This window comes from Syngnathus leptorhynchus, chromosome 8 (genome assembly GCF_054491065.1).
Source record: "Syngnathus leptorhynchus isolate UIUO chromosome 8, UIUO_Slep, whole genome shotgun sequence".
Lineage (NCBI taxonomy): Eukaryota > Metazoa > Chordata > Actinopteri > Syngnathiformes > Syngnathidae > Syngnathus > Syngnathus leptorhynchus.
Window position 1 is genome coordinate 2,800,259 of NC_141202.1, and position 13,088 is coordinate 2,813,346.

At 44.6% G+C, this 13,088-nt stretch overlaps 3 protein-coding genes across 3 annotated transcripts in view; 1 reads left to right on the forward strand and 2 right to left on the reverse strand.

Annotated features, from left to right (window-relative positions):
• The window catches only part of chrnb2 (cholinergic receptor, nicotinic, beta 2), a 12,326-nt gene extending 8,794 nt beyond the window's left edge, over nucleotides 1-3,532 (reverse strand). The window contains exon 1 of the mRNA XM_085917411.1: nucleotides 3,388-3,532. Coding sequence (XP_085773537.1) covers nucleotides 3,388-3,460 — 73 coding nt within the window. The 5' untranslated portion in view covers nucleotides 3,461-3,532. The remainder of the gene's footprint in view (nucleotides 1-3,387) is intronic.
• The window catches only part of s100t (S100 calcium binding protein T), a 25,944-nt gene extending 16,781 nt beyond the window's left edge, over nucleotides 1-9,163 (forward strand). The window contains exons 9-13 of the mRNA XM_085917413.1: nucleotides 1,378-1,444; nucleotides 2,282-2,389; nucleotides 3,335-3,642; nucleotides 8,170-8,290; nucleotides 9,023-9,163. The gene's annotated coding sequence lies outside the window, so the exon portion shown is untranslated. The remainder of the gene's footprint in view (nucleotides 1-1,377; nucleotides 1,445-2,281; nucleotides 2,390-3,334; nucleotides 3,643-8,169; nucleotides 8,291-9,022) is intronic.
• Nucleotides 6,394-12,437, reverse strand: she (Src homology 2 domain containing E). The gene is made up of 6 exons (XM_085917412.1): nucleotides 11,594-12,437; nucleotides 10,736-10,862; nucleotides 9,530-9,793; nucleotides 9,003-9,339; nucleotides 8,120-8,239; nucleotides 6,394-7,277 (listed from the first exon to the last, which is right to left on the reverse strand). The coding sequence occupies exons 1-6, from the start codon at nucleotides 12,044-12,046 to the stop codon at nucleotides 7,082-7,084; spliced, it is 1,497 nt and encodes a 498-aa protein (XP_085773538.1). The 5' UTR covers nucleotides 12,047-12,437; the 3' UTR covers nucleotides 6,394-7,081.
• Nucleotides 12,438-13,088: the final 651 nt, after the last annotated feature.

Genomic DNA, 13,088 nt, shown 5'->3' on the forward strand with positions numbered 1-13,088 from the left:
GGGCATCGGCTTAGCCGTGACCCTTGACCCTAACCCCGACATTTCTGTGACATAGAGGAAGGAGAGTAATTCACATTTCCAAGCTGAACATACAATCACTGTTTTGAGGTTGTGTCAGGCTAAAAGATGAAAATATTATGGTTGATTGCACTCAGGCCTGAGGACAAAGTTTTATCTAGCTTCAAAAGTTCTACAAACATTCCAGCAGGTTCTGTGACGCAGAAAACTGCTACAGATGGTGACACTCGAACCCGGGTCATAACCTGTTTGAGAAAACTTGCAAATTGATTTACAGTGTTGCTTAAATTTTCTCCTCAAATTGAAAGCTAGCTTGCGTTTTGCTGTGAAAGGTCAGGCTGCGCAGTTGTGGGAGTGATCACGGTGGATTTGAGTCATAAGTGGCTAACGCGAGCAGCGAGTCTTGAAATCGGGCATTGTGCCATCTTCCGAAAAACATTTGAGGTCGAAATGAAATCTAAAGTCAAACTCAATTTTTACGAACTCAGACATTCAACCGGAGTTTCCGCTGCTGAATGGCGTCATCATGCAGTAACCCTTGCATGAGGTCAACGCCGCACTGCAAACCTGTTTATTATGCATAACCCAGCGGGGGAGGGGGTGGGGGGGAGTCGGACTTCCCCACACGACAGTGCTGAAGTGCCCTTGAGCGTCCTTGCTCACTTCATATTTGCGCGTTCACTTCTGCTAAAGTCTTCGAAACGTGGCCCGTACGGGACGCTTAATTTAAAGACTTAATTCCCCCCCCCCCCCCCCCCCGCGTCTCACTTGATCACACGTATTCGCCCTGACGAGACTCGCCGGTGCGTCCAGGCGTAAAACGTCCCATCCGTTTGCCTCGTCTCGGCTCAACGGGATGCTCCGCCGTGCCAGCGCCGCCGCCATGGTGCTCATTAAAAGCCAACGAGAGCGTAGATGATTTCCAAGCACGTGTTGCCTTTTAAAGGCTGATTGAATGAACTTCACTCTGTGTGTATTACGAATGTTCCACCAAACATGTGTTGGAACATGTTTGTAGTCCGGGAGGGGAATAATGCTAATCAGATTTTCAGCCTAAAGGACGAATGTCTAATTAGGGCATTTCGTTTGAGCTCTCAGTGCATCTCGCATTGACCCGCGAAATTATAATAACACTGTGACACCTTGACTTACGAGTTCAATCCGGTTCATTTCAAACTCGTAACTCAATTTACACCATGGAGACATGACGTCGCCCGGGTTGCTATTATGCCCAAATTTGGAAATGCTGATGCATGCAGCAGCCTACCAGGAAGTAAAAAAAAAAAATTCCGCTGGTTTAGACCAAAAGATTTTTCATCTAATGTTGCTAACCAAAATCCTAGCTTTGCTCATTTTCAGAAGGAGGAAGCGTTGACAGTTTCCGTGGAGCAGGACAGCGTTGGATTATTGTTATCCATTTTAATCTGTAAGTACTTCTATATTGTTTGTATATTTTCTGGTGACATATTTGAACTTTTTACTGTTTTGTTTTTTTTGCATGATACATACTTCTGCTCCTAATATTTTGAATCAGCTCAAGGGACTTAATTCAAGTAATTTAAGTACAACATAACATTAGCAAAATCCGACCGACTTTTGCACAAGCATGTTCAGGTACAAGCCTCTTGCCGCATCCCAGCCGTAACAGAAGACTTATCCACAGGATCCGGCCAAGCACGATAACGCCGCGATTTTGTGTTCTTTCACACAGCGACACACCACCCTATAATCGGTCGATGACATCATCGCCAGCTCTGGGTGTGTCCAAAGTTGCTTTCGACGCATGGAAGTGTGGCCTTCAAACTTCCCTGTTCCCACCTCTGTCCAAAACTACCAGCAGTTAAAATTGTCCAAATGATCTCTGTTCAACTGTCAAATTAATTGAGCTCCAGATTGCTCGATTGATTATGAGCTGTGTCCCAGTACGGAGAGAGCACGGGTGAAACTCCTGAGCAAGATTCTCTGAGGACCAATTAATGATACTTTTTTTTTTTTTTTTCCACTCGCTGCCAGTAAATCATTCTATTAGAAACAACCGAGGCAGTTTCATTTGTCTTACAGTAAGTACTCCAAAAGTGCATTAAGCATGCATGCAGCTAACAGGGGCGGGTCTAGGATCAGGTGGGAGGGGCCAGGTGGATCAAACCATTTGCTAAGCAAAAAGGCGGTGTACTGTATTATTGTTGTCAAAATATAACATTTTGAAAAATCGGGCTGGACTCGCCCATGTATGATTGTTTCCTGCATTTGTCCTTGATGACAGGAAGTTGTTTAGCTCAACCTGCCCACCGAAGTCCGAGACCTCCGTGTTAATGAGGGACGGAGAATGGAAGAATGTGTGGGCGGGTGATAACAGGTTCTATTTTCAGAGGTAAAATAACTTCACATTATACACTGATCCCATTAGTTCTCGCAGTGTGCACATTGTTCACTGTTATTAGTCGGAATTTTATGGCGTCATTATAGTGTCCCCCTTCGAAATAATATGACCAAATATTTCCTCTCAATTAAAAATAGATCAATTGGATCAAATAGATCATCTATATTAAATATAATACAAACAGTACAAAATATTTTTAAATATGTAGCTTTTTTAAATTAAACTTTTATTAATCAGGTAAAGTAATCGAGAGTCAATTCTCATTTTTAAACCAATTAAAATGCCACCAAGACAAAAATAGTTTGTGTATTTTTTTATAAAGCATATAATATATCATCCTAATAGATTCAACATGAACAAATGTATGACAAATTATTTTAAAAAGAAGTGCATGATTATAAATCCAAATGACAGATTGTACTAGTCTACGCATTTAAGAATATATCAAAAATATATAAGATATATTAAAACGTGTATATTTAGCGATTACAAATAAGTCATGAAAATCATCTGATATATGCCATATAAAGAATATTGCAAATGTATTAAAAACTCGAAACATTTTGAAAATATAAAAAAAATCAAATGTGGGAAATAAAAATCAAACAATTTTATGAAAGAAATATCTAAAATCCTAGAAATGATGTAACATATACGAAACACATTGCCGCTATCTTCAAATATGAGTAAAACATTTTAGTCTGTGTATTAAAAGCCTCATTAATAAATCAATGTTGAGATATTTTTGTGCCACTGTGACACTGGATCCACATTTAAAGTGACAGTGCATTTAACCTAAAGCCATCTATGGTGCTTTTTTTCCGCTACAGCGAAACATAATGAGTGCCGGGGAAAAGATGGTGACTCCTCTTCCTCCTCTCTTTCCCTTTTTTTTTTTTCCCCAAAACATTCCACGCGTGCACCGACTCCACACAGAATTTGAATTCATAAATGGATGGCGGTAGAAACCCGGACGGATAGTTACTCACCTCCCGCAATGGCGAGCAGCGCCAGGAGCAACATCAGCAGCCAACCTTCCTCCATCATCCTCATCCTCCTCATCGTCACCCTTCCGAGCCCGAAAGGTGTTCAACGAGGACCGCGGAGAATCCTCTTCTTCTTCTTCCTCACGACACAAACCTCCCTTCAGCGGCTACCTGCGGTACCCTGACGTCATGGTGAGCTCCTGCGCCGACGATGGAGGACCACCAAGGGGAAAGGACGCATATGGAAATCGTCCGCAGGTGAGCTTGCGCTCCGGCTACGAGTGGGGAGGGCGAGAGGGAGAAAAGGAGGGAGGGAGGGATGGATGGATGGAGGTGGTCTGCGGAGGAGTGGCGGAAGGGGAGGATCTGGTTCCTCCCCCCCCCCCCCCCCCCTCTCTCTTGTCTCCCCAGCTCGGCTAACGACGCCTTCCCCACGCAAAGTCACTGTTTAATATGCAACCACGCGGGACAGAACATTAGGTACACCCGCGCAATTGAGTTGCTGGTAGAATTTAACATTGCATCATACAGACATCACTTTCTAATATTGGAATTCTTCCATGTAGACAGCACGGTGGAGTAGTGGGTAACACAATTGCCTCGCAGTTCTGGGTTCGAGTCTAGTCTCATTTCTACACTTGAATGGTTGTTTTTTAATGTCACCTGCAGTAGCAAGAATTTTCTTTGCAATATGTTTTATGCAGTCCCACTAGTTTAAACACAATATTCGGATTAATACATATAATCCACCTGGTTTTTTTTAATCCATTTCACAGGGTAGCCATTTTGTCATATGCTGTCGACTGCAAATGACATCACATTAACTCAGAGCTCAGGCAACAACCAATCACGGCTCAGCTAGAGAAAACAGGAGCTGCTATTGGTCGTTGGTAGCAATCAACAAATTAAGTGATGCACTTGAAATCAGTTGTAGATAGAACATTTGAAATAATTCAAATTTGTACCAACATTCTAATTTGTGTTACCTCTGCACGAACTTTGTTTTTGTTGTGTCTTGCTAAATTCCCCTTCCATTTGACCTTTTACCCTTGGCAGAGGTTGATGTGCGTTATGGGGTTGTTGAATAAGACTGAGCAAATCAGCGGGTGAGTCACAGCGATCCGAAAAGAATGATGGATGAGTGTAAAAGGACAACAAAGTAAAGTGCGAGGAGGGAGGGAGGAAGGGAAAGAAAGGAAGGAGGAGGCGGTTGCTGTGGTGATGCAAAGAAATCCCAAAAAGTGCAAGACGCAGCGACCTGTTTCACCTTGACTGTTAAATGACTTGCATCGCACACGCGTGCAGATAACGCACGTATAGACGGGTGCGCGCGCAAATGCTTTGGCTGTAACGTCTTCCCTTCTCGTGCTATCTTTATCCACACTTCCTTCCTTCCTTCTTGGCCGCTCCTGTGCGGTGAATGAGCTGACCTGACAGTGCTCCTCCCCTGCACTGAGTGCTGCTGTGAGTCTCTCGCTGAATTATTTAAAAGCTGGGACCCCCACGAGTGCTTGTCTTCCCCCAACACCCTCCAGCTCCCTCCCTTCCTCCCTCCCTTCTCCGCGTCGTCCCTTTTTCTTCTCTCGCTGTCACTCCGGGCGCATCGTTACGTTTCGTGCTCATCTTATTGGTCCGTCGATGAAAGTAAACAGCTTCCAATTTATTGAGTGGGTTTATAAAAGTGTTATCGCGGCTTGACTGACAGCATTCATGCTAAGAGAGTCTGATTTAGTGAAGATTTGCATGTGCAAAAAAAAAAAACAGCCCAAAGTTGATTGCGCACGCAAATAAATATCCGCGCTTTATCTGCGAAGATTGCACCGAGCCAACGCGCTAAATTGTTTCACAGTGACAAAACGTCAATTAGCTGTGCACTTCTGAAGTTTCTAAAAGTTTTTTTTTTTCTCCAATGTACATTTCTGCACGGCTTGGTCATTTTAGCACACTGTAACGATTGTTACCGAAACAATAGCTAGTGCAGCAACAAACTCAATCTGAGCAGTGGATTGAGGACGACATAATGCGCGGCCTATTCCCGCGGGGGGCCTCTTGTTTGCTGTGACCTACTTCGTGGCTTTTAATTAGGCGGGCTGACCACAAGGCGTTACACAGATGGGAAGGAGAGGTGACGCTTCATCCGGGGGTGTCTGTTTGTTGTGTAACATTCCAGACCCGTCCGCCGGCAGCGGAAGAAATGTGACCGAGATTAACGCGCGTCAAATCACGGTGAGCATCACTCTGACATAGATTGACTTGTCTCCGACCTCCAATTAGAGACGACTTCACTCCAATTATGACGTCACACAAAGGGATTCTGACATCGAATGCCGCATGCCAAGCGCATCGCCACTCATGCAAGTCCCGGTTATTCATAGCTGTTTTTATATATCGCAGTCTGTCTCTCCCCCCCCCCCCCCTCCCCTCCCTGAAGAGATGGCCCTACCTCACTCTCACTAATCGCCATGGCAACCTGGTAATCCCTCTCTCTTTTCTCATGGTTGCACACGCATTGCTGAGACAGTCATGCAAACCTGTGTTTACTCGTGTGTTTGTTGACATGAACACAAAGACGGCTTTAAATGGTGCGAATAAGCTTCCAGCCTTGTTTTACTCGTGTTCATGTTTATGGTTATTACTCACAGATACTTTACGTTATACCTCTCACACGCATTACTGAAATACTCTCATGCTATACTTCTGAAAATATTCACAATTGACTTTTTTTTTCCCACTGATATGCAATACTGGAATATTGTATGCTTTTGTTTACAAGTGCAAAAATGAAAGTCAAATATAGCATTACAGTAGTGTATGTGAGCAAAAAAAAAAAAATCATTGGTATGCGTGAGAACATTTAATTGCGCACGTGAGCAGTAACGCTGAATTATGTCCCTAACGACCTTGCATGTATGTGCATCTGTAATTGATTACATACACGGCTTAGCGGTTTCATTTTAATTTCTCCTTTGCTAGTCTATTAATAACACACGGTGACAAATGCAACTTTATTGACTGGGTATATGCTTACAACAAGAATATACAGCCTTCATCACAATTTGGGGGGGGGGGGTTGATAAAGTCATCAATCACATCATACAGACATCATTGAAGGCAAAGATGGCCTGGGGAAAGAATGTTTAAAAAAAAAAAAATCATAAAAACCCCAAAATGTTTAATGCTCAATATATAATCATCATAAACATGTCTTTGTAAATTTAGCATGGCACTCGGAGCACTTAAAAAGGCAAACTAATGGGAAGGCGCTTTTTCATCAGCAAAAGACCGAATATTCATATCACAGTCCCGCTTTTATTCGCACACCTCAGCATTCTTTGGCAATTGTGCCGACTCGCAAGATTATGACCACCGTCCGTCCCCTTAACCCAAGGCTGCTCCTTCTAATCACTCCTAAAACTCTTCCTCTTGACGTCCAGATTGGCTGGCAAACGAGCCTCATTTTCTGGACGGATCGATACGTTGAGTGACAGGCGCGGATGGACGAATGGCTATACTCCAATCACTCGTATTGATCTTACAAAGCCAGTCTAATTGTCTGGCATTGCTCTTGATCGTGTCAGCACCTCTAAAGCGTCTTGGTAAAGCCGACAGCTTGAAGTTAACCCCCCCCTCACCCCCACCTTCGAATAAAATGGTACATTCCTCAGCAGCGCATCTTTGAGTAAACCTATCACGCCGGTTACAAATGCGACCTTTGCACGGCGTGCTGCAAGGTCATGTGCTCGGCCCCGGTGAAAGGAAGTCTGTGCGAGCGGTAGTGGTGGACCAGTTCGGGGATGCTGGTGAAGACGCAGCTACTCTGATCCAGAGTGTAACCCAGACCCTTGCTGCTCTTGGTTTGGGCCACGATGATGTGCACGCAGCTCTGACTGGTCCTGATATACGACAAGAAAGGCAACGGCGTCAGCTCAAAGAGAAATAGAGTCGTGAAATATACGCCGGGCTCGGATATGGGAATTTAAATCACTCGCTGTTATCTATACCCCGGCTAACTGATGGTGTGCAGTAGCCAAGGTTCAGTGCGTGTGTAAAGGGGGTTAATGATGAGGACTCTCAAATGAATGAGCAGCGTCGAACAAATGTGCACCGGGCCGCATGCACTCACACACTCACGCACACACACACACACACACACACACACGTAATGGCTCAGCTTTCAGGTTAGGTCAGGTCCGTGCTGATAGGTGGATTTATTCTGTGGACGACACTCGTTGATTTGTCATTTGTACTCAAAAAAACTTGCCAAATTATTTTCAAATCTTGTGTGACTGTGTGTGTCTGTGTGTTCCATACGCAAATCCTATTCCCTCATTTTGTGTGCTTTGCCAATTTTCTTTTTGTCATTTGTGTTTCCTTTTAACCATTGCCCACCATCATGTGTGAGCTACCTGCTATGCTAAGTAGCAACCGTGCATTATTTTTCTATAATTATTTTTTTCAAGATTGAAGAGATTCAATTCTAGATTCAACCATCCCCTATCCAAGAATTCAAAATAAATAAATAAATGGTACAGTCCTATTATGTCATATGACAAATGTTCTCTGTGGCGCTGAATCAAGCAAAGCATACTAGACTGCCCCCTAGATGTGAAAGTCCGAACTACACATTGAGTAACAGCAGTCTTCATATAGATTGTATGCATTTTCTCAATTCATTTCTGCACTTAACTTGAAAATGACAAAATTGTAATTATCAGTGGCTCATCGTGACACTCACTTGAGAGCGATGGAGTACTTGCTGGTTCCTGATTCGCTGTCTCTCACCAGGAAGCTGGCTTCCCTGCAACGCTGCAGCTGAGCCTCAGCCTGCTGCCGACTCACGCTGCCGTGGTACCAGCTTTCCCCGAGACGTGAAGGAGACAAAGTCAAGTGTCAAGAAGATGTAAAGGTGAGAGCACGTTAGAGCGTCGCGGAAAAAAAGACAAATTCCGTATGACTGCATGGAAACTCCATGAAGGCACAATGTGGTGTTGACGAGCAACTTAGCGGGGTACAAAATGACATTCAGTTGCTACAAATGCTGGCACGCTGCGAACGCGTACACCCGCTGGGTCCGTTTGATTTGAAAGGCCATGCTTAATGAGATGGAGAGAGGCTTGATGCACTTCAAGTCTCGCCACTTGCTTTAGAAGGGATTTACATAAGCCAAATTGTCAAAGGCTTTTTTAATGTAATTATTATAGTGCTGCCTTCAGATATAAGTGACTGATTTTTATTTTTTTTTGTGGGGTTGGGGGGACTTGCAAGCAAAAATTGAATTACAGGCGCTGAACAATTGATTGAATTCAAATCAAAATAGAGAATGAAATAAAAAAATAGTCTATTTTAATATATTATGTATATTTTATGGATAATTATTTTTATTTACTTAAAATATTTTAATTATTATTTTAGGTCTAATTTAAAAAAAGGGAGTATTTTTATATATGATGTATATTTTGTTTATACTGTAAAAATGTTGTCTCTCTTATGATCTGAAACCCCAGATGACAACATCAACAAAAGTCCATGCCGTTCCAATACTTTTGGACGGGACTGTATATCAGTTGCTAAACTGCAGACTGTGTGCCAACTAAATAAATATCGATCTTGCTCCTCACCTCTGCTTGTCCAATGGCAGGCCGGGGTCCACTTTACCCGCCTCCCCATCCAGCGGGGCGTTGGGCGAGGTAGGAGAAGGAGGTTTGTTGGGGCAGGAGGAGGACGAGACTCTCAGGGTGGGGAACGACGGGGTCGAGCTTGTTATCGGGGAAAGCTTGAGAATGGGCGACGAGGGAAAGGAAGGCGAGGAGGAGGAGGAGGAAGATGAGCTGGACACTAGCGTTTTGTGCGTCCAGTTCTTCTGCCTCAAAGTTTGCTGCTGCTGCTGTTGTTGTTGCTGCTGCTGCTGGCGACCAATCTCTTTAGCGGGGGAACAATCCACTGCCTCAAACTGGGCTGCAGGAAGCCACAAACACAATATCAATAAAACTCCATCAGCAAAGTCAACACATGTGCAGAGGATTGTTTAGCTTCCTGCGTAAAGCAAACAGATAGTACAGTGCTGACATGACTGTACAAATAAAGACCATGACACCCTTCCTTCCACCAACGCCCGCCCAGCCTCGTCACCGGCGCGACCGCCTACCTGACAGGGCTCGAACAATGTCCTCCTTCCTCCACTCCCAGGGTAGCTCGTACTCGGCGGCCGGGCGGATGTCAGACTCCGGTCGTGTGACGGGGATCCACACGCCCTCGCTGTCGCCCTCCAGTCTGCCTTCGTACGGCGTGTCGTAGATATTGGGTGGCGGCGGCAACGGCGGCCTGCCCTCCTCTCCCTTCCCCGTCGCCTGGCCTCGGTCGAGCAGCACGCACACTTTGAGGAGGTCCTTGGAGCCCCGGCGGCGAACCTCTGCAAAAATCGGGAGCCCGTGTTTAGACTTTGGTGAACACACCTCTGGTAGAATTGCAAGGATAGCTAAAAAAATAATAATAATCATTAAAAAAAAAAAAAAAGATAATAAAATTCATCAGATTTTGTCGATGAGGGATGGGTAGAAATGTGGAAAATAATTCATGGAAACATCAGAAAATATCCAAAAGTCAATTATTTGACCTGGCACTTTAATGGCACATCACTGAGGGGGGCAGTGCCCCGGCAGCCCCCCCTCTCTCTCACTCCGCCAGTGTGCATAATATATAAACAGTGATTACCATATCTGGACTTTATTGCCACGCTGAGCGGTAAAATATCGATATCATACCTGCGGCTTCCTCTTCAGCGAACGTTACGCTCAAGAGATTTACGACTTGCAAACAAACACGTCCAGTGTAGTGACTCTGCGTGAACAAACACAGTCCAGGCTGTTCTTTGTGCTGGTGACAGAGATAAAAAGATCTACGGCATCCTGCGCCCGTGTCACAAGTCGGAATGCGACTTGTGTTTCTGCGCAGGCCCGACAGGTAGCCTGTGTGTCTGCGCTATTGTGAGAGCAAACAATGGAACCACAGGAAGAAAAGGTCAGCGCCGGCTCGGATTGGCCCGGCCGGCCGGGCTAACTTCCTGACTGCTGGGAAGTGATTTGGGGGGTTTTGTTTTGGGGTGGGCTCAAGGGATTGTTGCATTCTGTTAACACGTTAAGTGTGTGTATGGGCGCAGTGGGGGCAGCTTCCTATATCAAGAGAATGGGGGCAAAGGAAACAGAGGCAGGAGACAGGAAGTTGGAAGAGGAAGCTGCGCCCATTGTCCCTTCACAACACTGTTGCCGTAGCAACCGACAAAGGGGATGGAAGTCGGCGTGCCGGAGCTCCCGCTCGCCGCTAACTTTTTTGGGGAACAACCATCCGACCTTACCTGTGATGATCACCTGGGCGTCGTAAGGCTCCATGTAACCGTCGTTGACTCCGGCTCGCTCCGCCTCCCTCTGTTCTTTGGTTTTCTCCGCGTCAAACGGATCGGCGTAGTCCTCGAGGATAATCAGCTAGAAAACACAAAAAAAGGCACGATGGAGATAAGATAAGCGCTGACTTGTTTGTGTGTAGGTGGGGGAGTCCCCCGATTGTTTGACAAGCGGAAATAGTGGCGTAAAGAGGTCAGACTATTATTTGATGTGACACAATGAAGGGTTCATTGTATTGTTTTCTTTTGCTGAGGATGGAAATTGGATACAGAGGTTCTCACCATGGGAACGGGAATAGAGTGGAAGCTCCAAAGAGGAGCACTATCAAGTAGTTTGGATTTCATTTTGGGATTGAAAATATCGTCATGTAAAATGTGTCAGTCAGTTATAGTGTGATTAACTTTTGCCCAAACAAAAACTTAGAAGAAAACAAGTCGGCATTTTAATTTGTCATATTATGCAGTGGTGCCTTGAGATAAATTAAATTGTGTTCAATTAATTCCATGACCACGCTCATATTAAATCAATGGAAATAACAAAAAGAAATGTGTTTTTAATTTAAAAAAATGTTATATACAATTACATAGCAGATAGTTTTGCCAGATTTACAAGGTGAGTGTTGTTTTATTATTGTCTACATGTGTTGCTGCACCATTTGTATTCAGCTATCCATTATAATACTGCAACACATAATCCGTCTATGGCGTTTTACATTTTGGGTGTGTCCCCAGATGAATGGATTGACACCAAGCACCTTCGTTTGAACCCATCAACCTTCCTCCTCTTCAATTTCACAAAATGAAGTCACTTACTGTTGTTTTAATGGCAGAGCGTCCACTGTCGGTGTCGGTTTTAGTCTGCTCGCTTTTCTCATTCACTTTGGGGGTCTTGTCCTGTTTGTCCACTTTGATCATCCTGCTAATGTAAGCCTGAGCCAGGCTGGTGGTCCTCGCCTGAGTCTTCTCCTCGGGCGCCTCCGACTTGTTGGAGGAGCTCTTACGATTTTTCCCAGGCGCCAGAGTTTCCCACACGGTTCCACCTGCAGAACCGGTGTTGTGGTTACGGCCCAACTCCGTAGCTGAGTTCTTCCGATTTCTCCCGGCCAGCAAAGCAGCCACTCCATTATCTTTACGCAGGGTTCCCTTCAGGCTGTCGCGGGAGAATGAAGGTTTGTGTCGTGTTTGTGGGCCCGATTCGGATGCCGAGCGGACTCGTTCGCTGCCATTCTTCAGATTGATGGGGAAGTCTCGAAACCATTTTGCCATGATTGCCTATCTAATACCAAATCGCGCCTCATAAACTTGAATTCTTTAAAGTGGCACTAACTTTACGCACGCATTTTACGCACAGCTCAGGAACTTGTGCAATGCGTCAAAACTTTTTTTTTTCGTTCTTTCTTGTTTGAAATAATCCTATATTAAGAATATTGACCTGCACTCGCTGCGTTTAAAGCTCGCTGTCCTCCAGATGGATGTTCCTCCTGGCGCGTCTTGGGTGTCATCGACCGGTTCTTTGGGCCCTCACCTGCCCAAGTAACAACTATCCCCTCAGCTTGAAGAGAAGCCTTTCCAGAGCGAACACTCGAAAAAACTGGAAGATTTTCCTGCAGCCAAGTGAAGAGCCCATTACCGGTACGTGATACGCTCCGTCCAGCTTCTCCTGCGCACGGAAAATGAGTGAGGTGACTAGGAAAGTTGTGCGCAGACTTTTTGAGAAGTCCACTTTTTTTTTTTAAGGGGACGTGGCTATCTCGAATGGGCGGGGCTGACTAAACTCACTAAGATCACATGCAACATCTATTGACATCCAGTATAAGAGCTGCCTAATAAATTCCTGAATCAAAAGTTCATTTGTTTTGATTAACATGGACAGAGATGCATTAATTTGAATGACGGTGTTCTCAGATTGAACTTTTTATTTTTATAAAAGACTCTTCAGCGTGTGTTCCCCGACCCACAATTTATGTACGTTTATTTTTTACAACCCACTTGTGACTTGAATGGGAACGTCTGTGTGCTAGTTTGTGGGAAAAAAAAATAATAATTGCGCCATCTGCTGGTCAAAAAGGCAAAACAAAATGAGTTTCATCTGTCTTTATTCAATCTACTGTAAGTACACTTGTCTTGAAAATTGTAGTTATCGTTTTTTACGTTCATTGCGGTGCCAGTAAATTACTCACTAAGTTCCTGTTACTATTAGTCACAATACTGTTCTATAAATCAGGTTAAATGATTGACTGTGATTTAGCCAATAGAAGGCAGGGCCTACATCCAAGGCCCGCCTACATCTCACGCTGTCCGTCCAATC

Excerpts from the sequence above, each read along its gene's own strand:
- she (XM_085917412.1), bottom strand. The coding sequence starts at position 12,046 with ATGGCAAAATGGTTTCGAGACTTCCCCATCAATCTGAAGAATGGCAGC. Across the intron at positions 9,340-9,529 it reads CATTGTTCGAGCCCTGTCAG|CCCAGTTTGAGGCAGTGGAT; the intron begins GTAGGCGGTCGC and ends GGCTTCCTGCAG. Across the intron at positions 7,278-8,119 it reads AAGTACTCCATCGCTCTCAA|GACCAGTCAGAGCTGCGTGC; the intron begins GTGAGTGTCACG and ends GTCGTATATCAG.